A 14,883-nucleotide genomic window follows, 5' to 3' on the forward strand; every position below is an offset into this window, starting at 1 on the left:
GATAACCTCCACCTTTTTTGAAGTCGGTTAAAAGTACGTTAATCTCTTAACCTCATTTTTTTTTTTTTTGTAAACAATAAAAACGGCAAAAATATGGAAACAATCGTGGCGTGAAACGGAAACAATCCATTAACTAATATATTATGTAATTGAATATTCCGCGACAATTAAATAAATTAACCGGTGGGTGGTTAAAGCTGCTTGTGATACTTACCAAGTCGGCAACAATGGGCTCCTCGATTTCAAGTCCTTGCAGCGCTTGTTCTCTACTCAGGTGCACCTCGTAGGACATAGTTGGTGTAACGAAGACGACACGATGTTTGCGCGACTGTAAAACATTCGCAATAACCATCTGGGGGAGGGCGAGAAAATATGAAAATAGAAAATACAAAAAAAATATGAGCGACGCTTAAGTAGCTAAGTGCACTTGTTAATTTGTAGAAAGGTACCTAGACAGTTGTTTAAGTGCAATGTTGTTTTGTTGGCGCGAACAAAAAGTAAAAACACATATGTATGTACAACAACATATTGTACATGCATATTCATGTATGTACATTAAGACGTATCACGAAAAGAAAGTTTAGCGTGTGCCAGTCTTTTGAATAAATATATGTATGTCGAGAAAAAATTTTGTGTGTAAATTTTTTTATATACACTTTTTTGAGAGCTTTAAATTTATAGTATAAAAATAAAAATCTAAGGATAGCAATTCCGAAATGAGTGAAGGTTTTGAATTAAAACGGTTTTGAAGGACAAAACTGTTTAATGGGCAATCATAGTCCTGAGCGAGACCTTTTCAGTGACATACCTTAAGATTTAAAAAATCGAATATAAAATAAGAAAGTTATAGCAAAAAAACGCGATTTAGCGGTTTTTAGCGGGTGCCTAAAAATATTTTTTACACCCAAAATTTTCTCTCGACAAAGTGTTTAAATAAAACTGACACACGTTAAACTTTTTTAAATTTTATATTTCGTGATACGGCTTAATGTATGTATAAAAAATTTAAAAAATAATTGATGTTTGCATATACAAAGCCATGCCACAGGCTTCGATGCACGTGATTGCGACAGTTTTAGAAGAAAATACATACATACATACACATCGTCGTTTAAAGTACAAAACCGCGTATCAACAAAATGCAAAACCGCGTATGTGAGGTTGCAAAAGTTATTTTCTAGAGACTTAAAACCCCTCATATCATATTCAAAATGGTTCTCTTTTTTATAAAGCAATCGCATTTCTGGCAAGTCTATTTCAGGACGAATGGATAAGGATTGAGCCAAGAGTTTGTTGAGCAAATCCAATTTTTGGCAGCAGCAAATGTCAGTTACGCGGTTTTGTACTTTAAGCGACGATATGTAAATACATGGCGTGTGAAAAATGTAGATTTTCAAAACATGCCTATCTAGTATGTACATAAACTCATATTCATACCTACATTTGTACACAAAAAGTGAAGGTCACGAGTGCAAAAAAGGGAAATTGTAAAAAATAGTTTTGTAAATAAATAAACTAAAACACAAAAAAAAAATATGTTGGCATTGAAATCCCACTAGACTTGGGTGGCAATTTTACTGCAAACGCAGTTAGTTCGCATTTCTCATGCAAACGAACGACACTTGAACTTAGAGGCTGCTATAAATTAAGTAGTTTAGTATATATTTTCCCCGTTTTATGTCTGTCACACGAAACATTCACATAGCACCTAAATATTTTTCATGGAAGTCGCTTTTTTTTGAATTTATGGAATATGAAGAAATACATAGGCAGATTCTAAACAAAAATTCTAAAATAAATATCTTTCATGTCTCTTTTTGGTTTCTGGCACAGTGACTCAAACAAATTACCACGTGTTGATTTTTTTTTTAATATTCGTAACGTTTTTTGAGCAAAATTTTTTTGTTATATTTCTATAAAAATGCCGTCAGTTACAAACTTTATACAAATTTTAGAAAATTTTCATCAAAGCGCAAGTTTCAACAGGCTAAAAAATCGCGCTGATTTTTAAGAATTTTTTTTGCAGACTGCTTTTACGTGTTTTTTTTTTTATATAAGAAGTGCAATTTACAAAGTCTGGCGTTGATTTTTTTAAATTTTGTTGCTAATGTTCTCCCGCATTTTATTTCAAAATAAATTTATGCTTATAGGTATAGCAGAAAGTGCATAAATCCGTCACAAAAAAAATCTCAAAAATCAGTAGTCAGCTCAGCGAGCGCTGAGCAAAGCTCATGGAATGCAAGGTGGCAAAATCCTTCTGGTCAGATCGGGGACGGTCTGGGAAGCTCTTCAGACTAAGCGAGTTACTGGTGCCGTAAGGCTGAACATCATCGATGACCCTTACTGCACCAGCTGCATGGAAGATGATGAAGTGGAATCATCTCAATACCAGCTGTTCTGGTGCCCTGCCTTTGCGCACCTTGGGACGCACTTTTCTCCCACTCCGATGAGCTGTCGAGAATGGACATCAGTCGACTGAAGAGCTTCGGTGCGAGCACGGAGCGTTTCTCTTACAAGAAGTCATAGGTGTCGTCATTCTCCCTTACCTTACCCCTCTTTTCTACCCCTGCGTCCTTTTCACTCTCTCCTCTTGATGGGCATCACAACGGACAGCACAGTCGTGTTTAAGTGGGCCTCCATCTACGGAAGCAGCCTGATAACCAAATATAACCTAACCTATGACGCTTCATTAAGCACTAAAGCATCAATAAATTGACCTTTCCTCTATACTGATATGTACATACATATATAAATATACAATTACTTATTATTATAAACAGTCCTTATTATTATCCCAGTTAGCTAAGTTCAAGCAAAACGTCCTACAAAGTTAGCATATTTAAAAACACATAGCACAACCAAAGCACCGCCAACAAAGCAAATACTATAGTAAAATGTTAATGAAACCTAGAAGGAGAGCTTTATTGCGCTGTGAAAATTTGGCGTGTTAGTAGCCTGTTTAGCTGTTGTGCTCGACCGCTCGACCAACCGTCATTACCAAGCAGGCAGACCGACCACCAAGCCAACAGAGTTCAGGCCACAAATGCAAATATTGATATTTTAAATTGCACAACACAATGAACTGCATATACTGTTTGTTGTTTGTGTGTGTTGTGTAGCGGAATTGTGAAAGCCAACTATAGAAATGCTAATGATTGGTATTGGCAAAGAATGCCGTAAAGGAAAAGCATATTAACATATTGTAAATATGTATAGTACAATACATATTTTAGGCTGCCTTGCTTAATACAATTTCAAGTGCACGTGTACTCACTCACCTTATGATTGTATTTGTATAAACTATCGCGCGCCTTGGTAATCAATAAATTCTCGTCAGTTTCCAATTTGAATGAGACAACAAATGCATGCGGCACCCAAAGGCTTGCCAATGGTGCTAACATTTTTGGCACCAACTGCAGCGAAATCGTCGGAGCACCTTGACCGGACTGGATTTTGTGAGTGGGCTGCAAATAGGGTGGAAATTAAAATGAAAGGAATTAAAGAGACTTCTTACGAAAATTAAGCAATAATTTACTAGTAGCAAATACGTTGAATGACATTGATTCAACTCATAAAATAGCTTATGCAAATATTAGCAATCATCAGTGCTGTAAAATTCAAGTACAACTACAGTCATAAATTCTCAGTATTTAAATACGACTAAATGCCAAATATAATTATTATTCATTCCTACATAGTTACGGTGACCATTCGTACCGATTTTGGCGGCGCAGTACAGATTTTGAGAAAATTGTTACGCTGAATATGTTTTAAAAGCTGGGACGAAGAAGTGTCCCGATTTTTCATATTTGTACCGATTAAATCCCGATTTTCAGTGTTTTCTTTATTAACCCTTTGAGTACCGATGCTACTTATAGGCAACACCATTATTATTAATTATAAATTTTGTTTTTTTTTTGGATTATATTTTTATAAAGGTTTGTTTTAGTTGACACTTTAGAATGTTGTGAAGGCAAAAAGCTTGCCACAATTATATAACCAATTAGTTTTCAGCATCTTTTCGCTGTGACCACTTGTGTAATATAAAGTTGTTCTGGAACATTAAAAACACATACACAAATACACATAATACCTAAATTATTATTTTTTAACAAAACGGCTAGTTTAAAAAATATAATAAGTTAAATGAAATAACAAATTAAAACCTTGACAAATGTTTTTGGTTTTTGTTAGGAAACTTTGTAAATAATTATAACCAAATTTTATAACGGTCAAACCAAAAATCATGACGTTCAAATTGTATACCAGTTCACATTTAAGGATTAACGAATAATAATACGCGGTCAAAAAAGTTTTAGCGCCACCCAACCCAATTCGGTCTTCAAAGGTTAATTTATTAGCAGTCTTCTTTTACTGTGGACCAAAACCACACTTAGAATCCCAACTTTCTGTGATCTTTGGTTGTGTTTTATTCCGTCAAACTGGGACTCTCATCATTCTTGCTTAAATTTTTTAACGTTTTTTATAGTTATTTGTTAAGTTTGTTGTCTTTTTTTTATCAAACCATCTAACTTAGTGAAATTATAGAAACTGTATTAAAAGTTGATGTGTGTTTTTATTTTAAAACCAAAATTATATGTTCGGATTCGATACTTTAGAAATGTCGTGATTTCTGGCCACCGCATACATAAATAGAATTTTTTATTATTGGAAAAATGAGTCTAAAACTATATCGTCGTTATCAATGCAATTATTTTTCTATGATCTTTTCAATGTTTGCCTCTATTTCTAACGCGCTTTATTTGTATCTCTTTTTTTCTTTACTTTTATTTCTATCTTCATTTATATCTTTATACTTATCCTTATCTTTATCTTAATCCTCATGTTATCTTTATCATTAATCTTAACGTCATCTACATCTTTCCTTTAACCGCTGCTTAAAAAATTTCCTTAACTCAGTATCAAGCCCCCAACTCTCTACTATCTCCGTTGTATTCGCAATGTCGATTTTTGAGTTCTCTACATCCATTAAGAAAAAGATCTTCGAAGACAGGTATTGTATTTGAAGCCAATTTATAATAAAAATTATATGTTTGTATATATATGACGAAATTATATTCTACCATGGGGGAGGATTTTTATTTACAGCTCCTTGTTTCGGGTCCGTTTCACTAGCGGGGCAAATGCAGCGTAATTTAAAAAAATAATCCGATAAATTTGGTACTAATTTTTTGCTAACTAATTACCGAACTCTCTATCTAAAAAAATGTTTTAAACTTGTTTTGCTTTGCTCTTTGCTATCTTTACTGTTAATAGATTTATTGTAATTTTTGGTCGTAAGTTCATACCAACATAACCATTTTCACTTTAGGAAAACTATATAAAAAACAACCGATTTATCCGATTTTTTCTTAATGTCAAAATCGTAATTTCGTTTTTTTTTCAAATTTGCAATTTTTCGAATAACTCGAAAACCGGCTCTAGAAAAAAGGCGAATAATCGACCATCCTAATACATAGTACATATGAAGGTACGTTACTTATACGTCATGGTGACCTTAGAACTTCTCTTATTATATACTAGTCATTCATAAGCAGTCATGAAGAAATTTATTACCGGCCTACATATGTATGTATGTAAATATGTATGTGGCTTATGTCTTCCGCGCTTTTGTTTGTACATCGTTTGCCGTTGCACACAAAAAACTATTCCAGCGACTTGGGGACGACATTGTATTTTTGTAAAACAAACCATACATACACATTCCACTTATTCGCGATTCATAAATAAAATAAAAGCAAAGCAGTCATTGACTTATCGAACGAAGATGTATGGTTAAAGAGAAATCCAAATGATTATAGTAGCAAAAAAATATCAAAACTCAGACTAATAGCTCGATTCTGTAATTTAAACTTTTTCATATATTTTGTCGTAAAAAACACTGTGACAAGAATTTGTCACTCAACCAGAATAGAGCCGTAAATATAAGTATAAAAGTGTGTGCCATTATAGAATGTCATTTCTGTTTAAGCTAGTCATTTGTATCCCTGCCCTACTAAACTGCAAACGGCAACAGTAATTATTTAATTTATGAATGCCAAAGTCATTTCAATGATTAACATTTGGCCTTGACGTCCTTACGGCGTACTTTATTTTAGTATACCTATTTTATCATTTTATTTTTCTTGCTTTTACCTTTTTTTTTTTGCAATCTAAATTTGGATTGTCCCTCTCCTTGTTGATTGACACAAGCGCACCGTAATTACGTACTAGTTAATATGCGTTTTAATTAGCCAACGAACCGTAAGTAAATTCGAAGGACAAAATACATAGAATAGCAAGACAATATAAAAATCACAAAAAAAAACGCAGTAAAGTGTAACTCATTCATAAACCGCCAACGCTATGGCGCACGACTTTGTTGCGTCTATAACCTTAAAAAAGCCTTCATTGCCCTAAAAAAAGTTACTACAAGCACACTACAAAATTATTTAGTAAACGAGGAAAAGAAAAACATAAAATTTATCCCATTTCACATGCGTAATATTATAGTGTGAGTAGAGCAGAAGGCTATTTAACTCCTTATAGAACAGGAGTATACGAGTATTTATGTATGTACATTGTCTTGACAATTAGTGTAGTTTTAATGTAATAATAAAACTATTATTTACTCACACAATATGTATTGATTTTAGCAAATTATGATTTTATTAATAAATTTCCAAACCTTCCGAAATTCCTTAGCCTTACTCGAACTAAAGGGAATTGCGTACCCCCATTCGCGCTGTATGAAATCGCATAATTGCCACAGAAGCTTTGTCATAAATGTCATTTATTATTATTTTGACATAAACATGATGTGCATTTAATATTGAATGAAAATCCTTGTGACATAGGAGCATTAACATATTTATAAAGGAATTCACACATACATACATATGAAGTATGATAGGAAACAAAAAATCAATTTTGTGTACTTATGACTACCGTAAAAAAATATTTTGTCTCAATTCGGTGTCATTCGTGTATTCTTTGGAGCTTTTCTTGTCACACAATTTAGAGCGGAGCCCCTTTCTTCATTAAATAACTGGGGACATATTCATAGTCGAAATAAAATCTACACTTAAATTAATTGGAGGTTTTTGACATAATTTTTAATCGAATATTTTTAATCGACTTTATTTTAACTACAAATATGCTCGTTTGAGTTAAACATAAGAGAACTTGTATAAGAATACAAATAAAAACGAAGTCAACTTTTTCTAAATAATGGCATTTTAATTAAAATTTTTGGGAACTTTTTAAGGTAGTTTAAAGTTCATTTGAATAGCTCAGCTAGTATGTTTCGATAAATTTTGGTCTGGATGGCACCATGGAAATGGTTTTTTCTTCTGTCATGATTTTGGACTTTCTTTCAAAGATTTTTGTTTAATACGTGGCTATTCGCAATTCTTATACATAATTTTTTCAATATAGAACAATCTTAAGGGGTTAGAGCATTAAAATTGGGACTTTACTTTTTCGCATGCATTTTTGGACCACCCTAATGTGCAATGCCTGCAAAATGGGAGCAAATTATTTACCTCCAAAAATACCCGTATGAGACTAGTTTCTTCTATAAATGCGCAACTGTACCCGAATGAGACTTACCCTGGAATACTTTCTTTAGAGGTTCGTCGTACAATTTTTTGAGGAAATATTTTAATATATTCATAAAAAAAAATTCCATTTCCCTCATTGTATGTTTTCAAGTGAATGTACACACGTTTTCAATAAATAACAAATTTAAGCGTTGCATACATTCTTCTACACATACATAGTTATGAAATTGAAAAGCGGAAAGAGGAAAGCACAAACATTTTGCAGAAAAGGAAAATAAATGTTGACGACTTTGAGCTGCAAGCAATTTAGGTATTCGAAAGAAATTTGATTAATTTGCGCTGCCAGATGTAAAATGGAGGGTTAAAATGACAAGGTGGAGTATAAGTTATAATTGAATACTAAAACAGTGGGATGCGCTTTTATTTTATTTTTTATTTTCGCCAAAGGTATAAATGAATTGTACCAAATGCATGGTAAAAATCTAAATAATATTTTGGAGCTTACAATTGTACTAAGTGTTTGGCCGAGCCCCCTTCCAATTTTTGATGTAGTACGACGCCTTGATGTTGTTACACAAATGGAGCGATTTGGAGTTTTATGCCGCCTCCGAACGGCAAATGAATTTTATGAGTTTTTTCAAGGCAAAAATACACTAGCGGAGGGTTGCCATTGCCTGCCGACCGACAATCACTACGCTAAATTTTCATAATCAAAATTCTCTAAATGAGCAACAGTGGGCCTAAAGCTAAAAACAACATGGAATAGTAACAGATATATAGCTAATTCCACGGTAATCGATGCCTAATGAAATGAAGATAAATAAATCCAGCTTTCAATGCTGAAACATAAAATTTTGTAATTGAACCACAATCAGCTATTTTTATACCCGAGCGCACTTGTGCACAACGGTATTATAACTTTGTTCACATAACGGTTGTTTGTACCAAGCAAAACGAATCGAAATAGATATAGGCAAATGTATACATAATCGATTAAGCGGTGACTGTCTGTCCGTCCGTCCGTCCATCTGCCCGTCCGTCTGTGCACACGATAACTCTAGTAAAAATTGAGATATCTTAACGAAACTTTGTACGTGCACTTCTTTCGAACGATGGTATTGAAAATGGGCAAAATCGGATAATGGCCACGCCCACATCCAATATAAGGGTAATTTGGAGAAATACGAAATCTTCCATAAATCAGTAAATATTAAAGCTAATTTATTCAAAATTGACGCTTGCAACAATTCTTTACCAAGAAATACGTTTATGATAAAATTTTTGAAAGTGGGCGTGGCACCGTCCACTTATGATCACATATATGTATCTCGGTAACCGTTCTACCAATTTGTACCAAACTCGGTATGGTTATTGTGCTTGAATTATTGAAATCGGACTAAAATTACGGCCGCTTTTCATATAACGGTAAATTTCAGAAATGCTTGAAACTTCAATATTTCGAAATTCAAGGACGCTAATTTACTCAAAATTGATACACCCCGGCTTACCATCTAGCGGAAGGTTTCGGAAAGGTGAAAATCATATATTTAATACTTGGGCCGGGTATTTAATGTTCGGCTCCGCCTAAACTTAGACTTTCTTACTTGTTTATTTACATTTTCATGGAAACACCCATATGTTCATACATACATATAATAAGACCAGTTTGATAGACAAAATTTGTTTTCTCTTAGGTAGTCTAACGACCTATTTCATGCCCATCGCGTGTACACCCACTTTGCATTTCATGTTTTTCATAGCTGAAGCAGTTGCGACGTCGTTGTCACTCTAGCTTTTGGTGTCGTTTTAAAGTAGTTTGATTTGCATAATTTCGCTTATAAATGTTTGTCACTTCTATCCTTACTTACTTACTACACTATGCATTACTTCCTACGCTTTCCATCTTACAGCTATGTATATTTAATGTCATTTCTTGCAGCCTTGCGGGCAACAGTTAGCACGTGCTTATCAGTGATGGAAAGTGAGTGTGCATTGTGCTATATTCGGCCCTTTCGGAAGCAGCCGGCACCTAAGCGTAATCGATTAATTGTCGGCACAATTTTTGCGTAACTCAATGCAACTGATACATATTTCTTTCGGAACCGCAATTAAAAGTATTTTTTTTACACTTCGTACATTTCGTACATGTGCTTATACTGATAAATGATATAAACATATAATATGATATAAACATATATATTTTGTTTAAACAAATTTGTCGTAATTTCATCTCTAAAACAAATATTAAATACTAAATATCATTTAATTAGGGCTGCCAGATTTTTTATGCGCCAAATCAGTACGTTAGACTTTTTGATGCTAAAAAAATCAGTACTTTTCAGTACATTTTTATTCAAACAAAAATTATGAATCTAAGTAACAGAAAATACTGCACAACGCCATAGTTCTTCTTTTTAACAATATTTTGGTATATAAATAAAATACAGTTCATAAAAAACAAAAGTGTTATTTGTTTTAGCATGAGTGTATACATCATTTACATAGGAGCTAATAAATTATTTTATATTTATGACATTTTGAATAACAATAATGAGATCATTACCCGTTTTCAGTGTTTAAGTAGTCAAAGAGTTCTATACATTTCATTTTAAATTTACTTTCAATTTGAAGTTCACTTTCAAAAATTTTAATTAGAAGCCGGTTTCTCTCTTTGCGTCAGGAAAAAAACTTTATTTTTAAGATCCTTTCAATTGCTTCCATCGAGTGTGGTATTGAAAAAAAAAAAAAAAAATTAAATACTTTTTCAAACTGTGAAAAAGTACCACTTTTTAAGGATTTCATCTATATTTCCTCATGGCTTGAATATTTTTTTCAACTAAGTAAAAACTTTGACAGACTAAAGCTGATGCCAGATAAAACTTTGTAGCTTTGCGTTGTAGCAAAGCGCCAGACGCGAAAGGTATGCCACAATGAACGCCAAGAAAACAATTTTGTACTGCTTTTTTACGTCGTCGAAATATCAGCAATGTAATTAAGTTTTATGTTTGAACATGAAAACTCGAATTTGAATGAAACAAAATAAATATTAAACCGGCTGATTGTCAAAGCGCGCAAAAAGATGGGAGTCGGCCATCTTTTCGCTTCGCGTTGCAGCTTCAACGATCTATGTGACATGCTTTGTGCATTTTCATACAATTCATCTTATCTGTCAAAGCGAATCTGTCACGTAAAGCGAAGCAAAAGCTTTATGTGGCAACAGCTTAAGAATTTGCTAAAAGAGGGTTGTAAGAGTTGTAGGCAAAAGCCACTCGAATATTCAAATTTGTTGTAATTAAACTGAAAGTTATTTTCGAGATAACTAACAAAACTCGCCAAAAAACTTTCACCCTCTTCATTTTAAATAATTTATCGCAAATGGTACGTAACGACCTGGTGATATGCCCACAAAATTCTAATTTCTTGGGCATGTCAAACAGTATCTAAATTATTTCAACAACAATTAAATTATTTTCTCCTTACTTTTTACAGTACAGTTTAAGGAAGTTCCACCGTTATGTAAAAACCTTAAGAAAATCCTAAAGTACTTTGTTTGAATTGAAAATTCAGTACAAATAAGTAAAAATTTTGAAAAATCAGGACATTAGCGTAGTGATTGAAGAAATGAATAAAATCAGTAAAAGAGTTGAAAAATCAATACTGTACATGCTGATAAAATCAACACGTCTGGCAACCGTACATTTAGTATATATTTTAGATTTAAAAAATCACAAAGCCATTTTGAATATTCTTTGTGGAACAGAAGCTGAACTATTTCTTATTAATGAAATTTCTTCATAAAATTAAATTAAAAATGCTCTGCAATTTATTGTTAAATTTTGCCAAGAATTAAGTAAGAGAACCTTGATACTGAAATTTTAAAAGCCATTACGGCTAGGGTTGCCAACATTTTCTAAGATATTTATAGTACTTTTTCAAAAAAATTAGAAAAGGAAGTGATGGAAAATTTCTTCCTGTGTAGAGAGCAAAAAATGAAAAAAAATTTTAAATAAATTTGTTAATTCTTTCTCAGTTATGATACCTTTTTTTGATTACAACGTTTTTTGATTATAAACTCACAATGACCTTTTACTTTAAAGAATATCTCATTTAATATTGTTATTTCAGTATAAAGGTCATCCATTTTAATACAAATTTTTTCATGCAAATTACTGAAATATACTTATATTTATTATTGAAGAAATATAGTAGTTTTGCGTAGTAGTTTTTGCCGCACTTGTAGTCTGTAATCCTAAAATTGAATGGACTATAAAACTGCATACCCGACGATTTTCTAAAACTTCTGAAAACAAAGTTTTAAATTTGAATGTACTTTTTTTTAGAAAGTTGTAAACTTTGATTTTTATGGGTTTTGTTGTGTGGTTTTGTTTTTGCATTAGAGAAAGGTTTTCCGTGAGATTTCTGTTTCTCTTATACGCTATAAGTACTGTAAAATATTTTATAAGGGAAATGGTACCTATCGACGTCTCTCAATTTATTGGCACACTGCACTTAGGCACACTTTTCCGGAGAAATTCGGCACAATTTTAAATTTTTATTTTCCATCACTGGTGTAGATAAGGTTTAATGCTGAATTTTATTCGACTAAAACAGAGTTTGTCGGCTGGTCTTAACTAACTTTTAAGTACAGCTGTGTTAGTAAAAGAAAATACGATTTTCGTACATTTAATTTATGTATGTACATATTTATTTAGTTTATTTATGTGATTATATTACATATAAATAGGCGCTAGCTACTAAGGTCATCGGCCTATTTATTTAGTTATTTAAATTAAATTTATTTTTTTAATGCATTTCGTATCGGTTGCACCGATCAATCTTGAATTTATCAGCCTGCTAAAATTTAAAATTACAAAACTTTGTTCGGAAAATTGTCATTTTAAATTTTAACAGTCTGATAAATTTTAAAACTGATTGGTGGAGCTGGGGATTAGTTTTATTTTATTTCTAATTTATTATTTTCTACTTTAAATAACAAACTCCTTCCTTCCTTGTACTCCATATAATTAAAAGCAACGATCTATATACTTGCTAAAACAAAGAAACTAACCATGTTCCATTAAACTTTAACACAGCATCAACAGGTTTAGACACTTGGTAATATTATATACATATGTACATATTTATATACATACATACATTGCACTTATTCACCATGACACTTCCGTGCTTCATTCAATTGCTTAGGCCAACAACGGCAGAGCAAACAAGAATTAAGGCAATGATGGCGAAACAGTAACTCGACTACAGAGTCAGTCAACTAGTGATGGAGAAATATCGATGGGGCTATCGATAGTATCGATGGTTTCATTTTGCCGCAACTATCGAATTTTTCTAGATGCTATCGATAGTTGTATATTGCTCACATTGCTAGAATTGGACTATGAAAGATACATACATAAATACATACATATATCGTCACTAGATATGAATAAAGGCGCTCAAAAGCTCAAAAGTTTACCGCGAAAGTAAAAATTTAGTTAATAATGCAGTTATTCCAAACTAATTAAGATCTTTAAAATTGCGCTATCCATTTTTCAATGTCTCCCTTAGTTTCTGAGATATTGATTAAAATATATCATTAACTTATTTAGTACAAATTTGTATGACATTGGCAACAAATATACCGTTACAACACAAATTTCTCTAGTTTTTGTATACTTTTCTAGCAATTGAAATCGAATTTAGGTGGCACATTTTGCGGCGCACTAGAAATCACAACAGTGATAAGCTAAGTTTTGTGACTCTGTTAGAATAGAGAGGTTTGTCGTATTTCATACAAAGTGGCTGCCAAATTGATGACAAATTTTGTGAACTAGTAACATTCTCCGAGACTTTGGAGAAAATATATCATCGCGTTTTTTTGAGAAATTGCATTCCAAAACCTCAATCGCGAATTTCCTAAACCTGCCGAAAGTAACATACGACAATATTTTATCCAGGCGACGATATGTAAGAAAGCTTTCGATAGTATCGAATATTTTGCACTATCACTATCGAAACTATCGAATGTATACACCATAGTTTTCCAACACTGCAGTCAACCAACTAAGCTACCTACGTTCATTTGCAGTGCTGACGACAAGACAGCGAGCAAGGACAATGTCAAGGCGAGCACCAACATCTAAAGCAAACTTTTCAAAAAAAAAATGACATACCAACAGCCACACAGTTACTCTGCAGCTAAGGAGTGTAAGCAGAATGGCGCATAAACGCAAGGCGAATGACTAAATTAAATTGAATGGAATGAAATGATATTGAAAGTGACAACAAAGTTTTACACAAGACGCCTGAAGCGTCATAATGGTTTTAGAGGATTTATGACTACACGAAAATACTTTTAAGCTGATATGTACATAGACATATGTATGTAGGTATGGTATGTCTTTCAGATATTACGACTCTTAAGGCATTTGGTGAATGCCCTAATTATCTACATATATCGACACCTGAGCGGAAGATCGGCCTATCTTGGTAGCCAATTCGAAAACGAACTGGTCAAAATTTGATCGATATCTCAGAGTTCGGTTTCATGTGAGATAGGGCGTTTTGAACCCAATTCTAAGGTAGGGTGCCCTTCAACCAAATTCTGAGATAGGTCGTTCTTGAAAAGTTTTTTCAGATAGGGCGTTTTCGAACTGACAGCCGAGATAGGTCGACCTTCCACTCAGGTGTCGATAAGTACATATGAGGGATGTTGCTTATATTTGCATTCGCATTCGTTATGCGAATGATTCGCATCACTTTACACATTCCCATTCGACATTCGCATCTGTATATTAGCAAGAGTCCACTCTAATAATGTTGAAAAGGCTCTAAGTCTGTCTAACCAGGGTGCGGACGATAACCGGCTTTTAGCTTCAAGCACTAAACGGTTAAGTAGTATATCAAGTAACATATATGGGCCTTCAATAAGTAATGCTAAAAGTCTTAAAATCAACCTAGAAATAATTTTAGATTCCTCCGGCGAAAGCGAAGACTCGGATGAAGAATTTGGAGACATTGAAAAATGTGAAATTAAAGCTCAATTGCAGGCCAATCTTAAAGAAAAACGAACTCATCTCGGTGAAAATCCTCTCGATTGGGGGAACACCAAACTAAAATACGACAAATTGACAGATCTGACCCGCAAATATTTGAGCGCTCCACCCGCCAGCGTTCCAAGTGAGCAATTGTTCAATGCAGCCGGCCTTATATACGAGCCTCTCAGAAATCGCCTCATCGGAGAAAAGGCAGCGAAATTACTTATTTTTTTTTTGAAATATAATATGCCCCTTTTGAACTTTGACTACCACAAACACAA

The 14,883-nt window shown here is 33.2% G+C and overlaps 1 protein-coding gene across 2 annotated transcripts in view; it reads right to left on the bottom strand.

Annotated features, from left to right (window-relative positions):
* Window positions 1–119: 119 nt before the first annotated feature.
* Window positions 120–14,883, bottom strand: part of LOC118736839 (phosphopantothenate--cysteine ligase-like) — a 73,231-nt gene continuing 58,467 nt past the window's right edge. For both annotated transcript variants that reach the window (XM_036466898.1, XM_036466897.1), the window contains exons 4-5: window positions 3,279–3,464; window positions 120–352 (exon numbers count right to left, since the gene is read on the bottom strand). In XM_036466898.1, coding sequence (XP_036322791.1) covers window positions 134–352; window positions 3,279–3,464 — 405 coding nt within the window. In that variant the 3' untranslated portion in view covers window positions 120–133. The remainder of the gene's footprint in view (window positions 353–3,278; window positions 3,465–14,883) is intronic.

Source organism: Rhagoletis pomonella, unplaced genomic scaffold, assembly GCF_013731165.1.
Source record: "Rhagoletis pomonella isolate Grant_MI unplaced genomic scaffold, Rhpom_1.0 Rhpom_scaffold_00004, whole genome shotgun sequence".
Lineage (NCBI taxonomy): Eukaryota > Metazoa > Arthropoda > Insecta > Diptera > Tephritidae > Rhagoletis > Rhagoletis pomonella.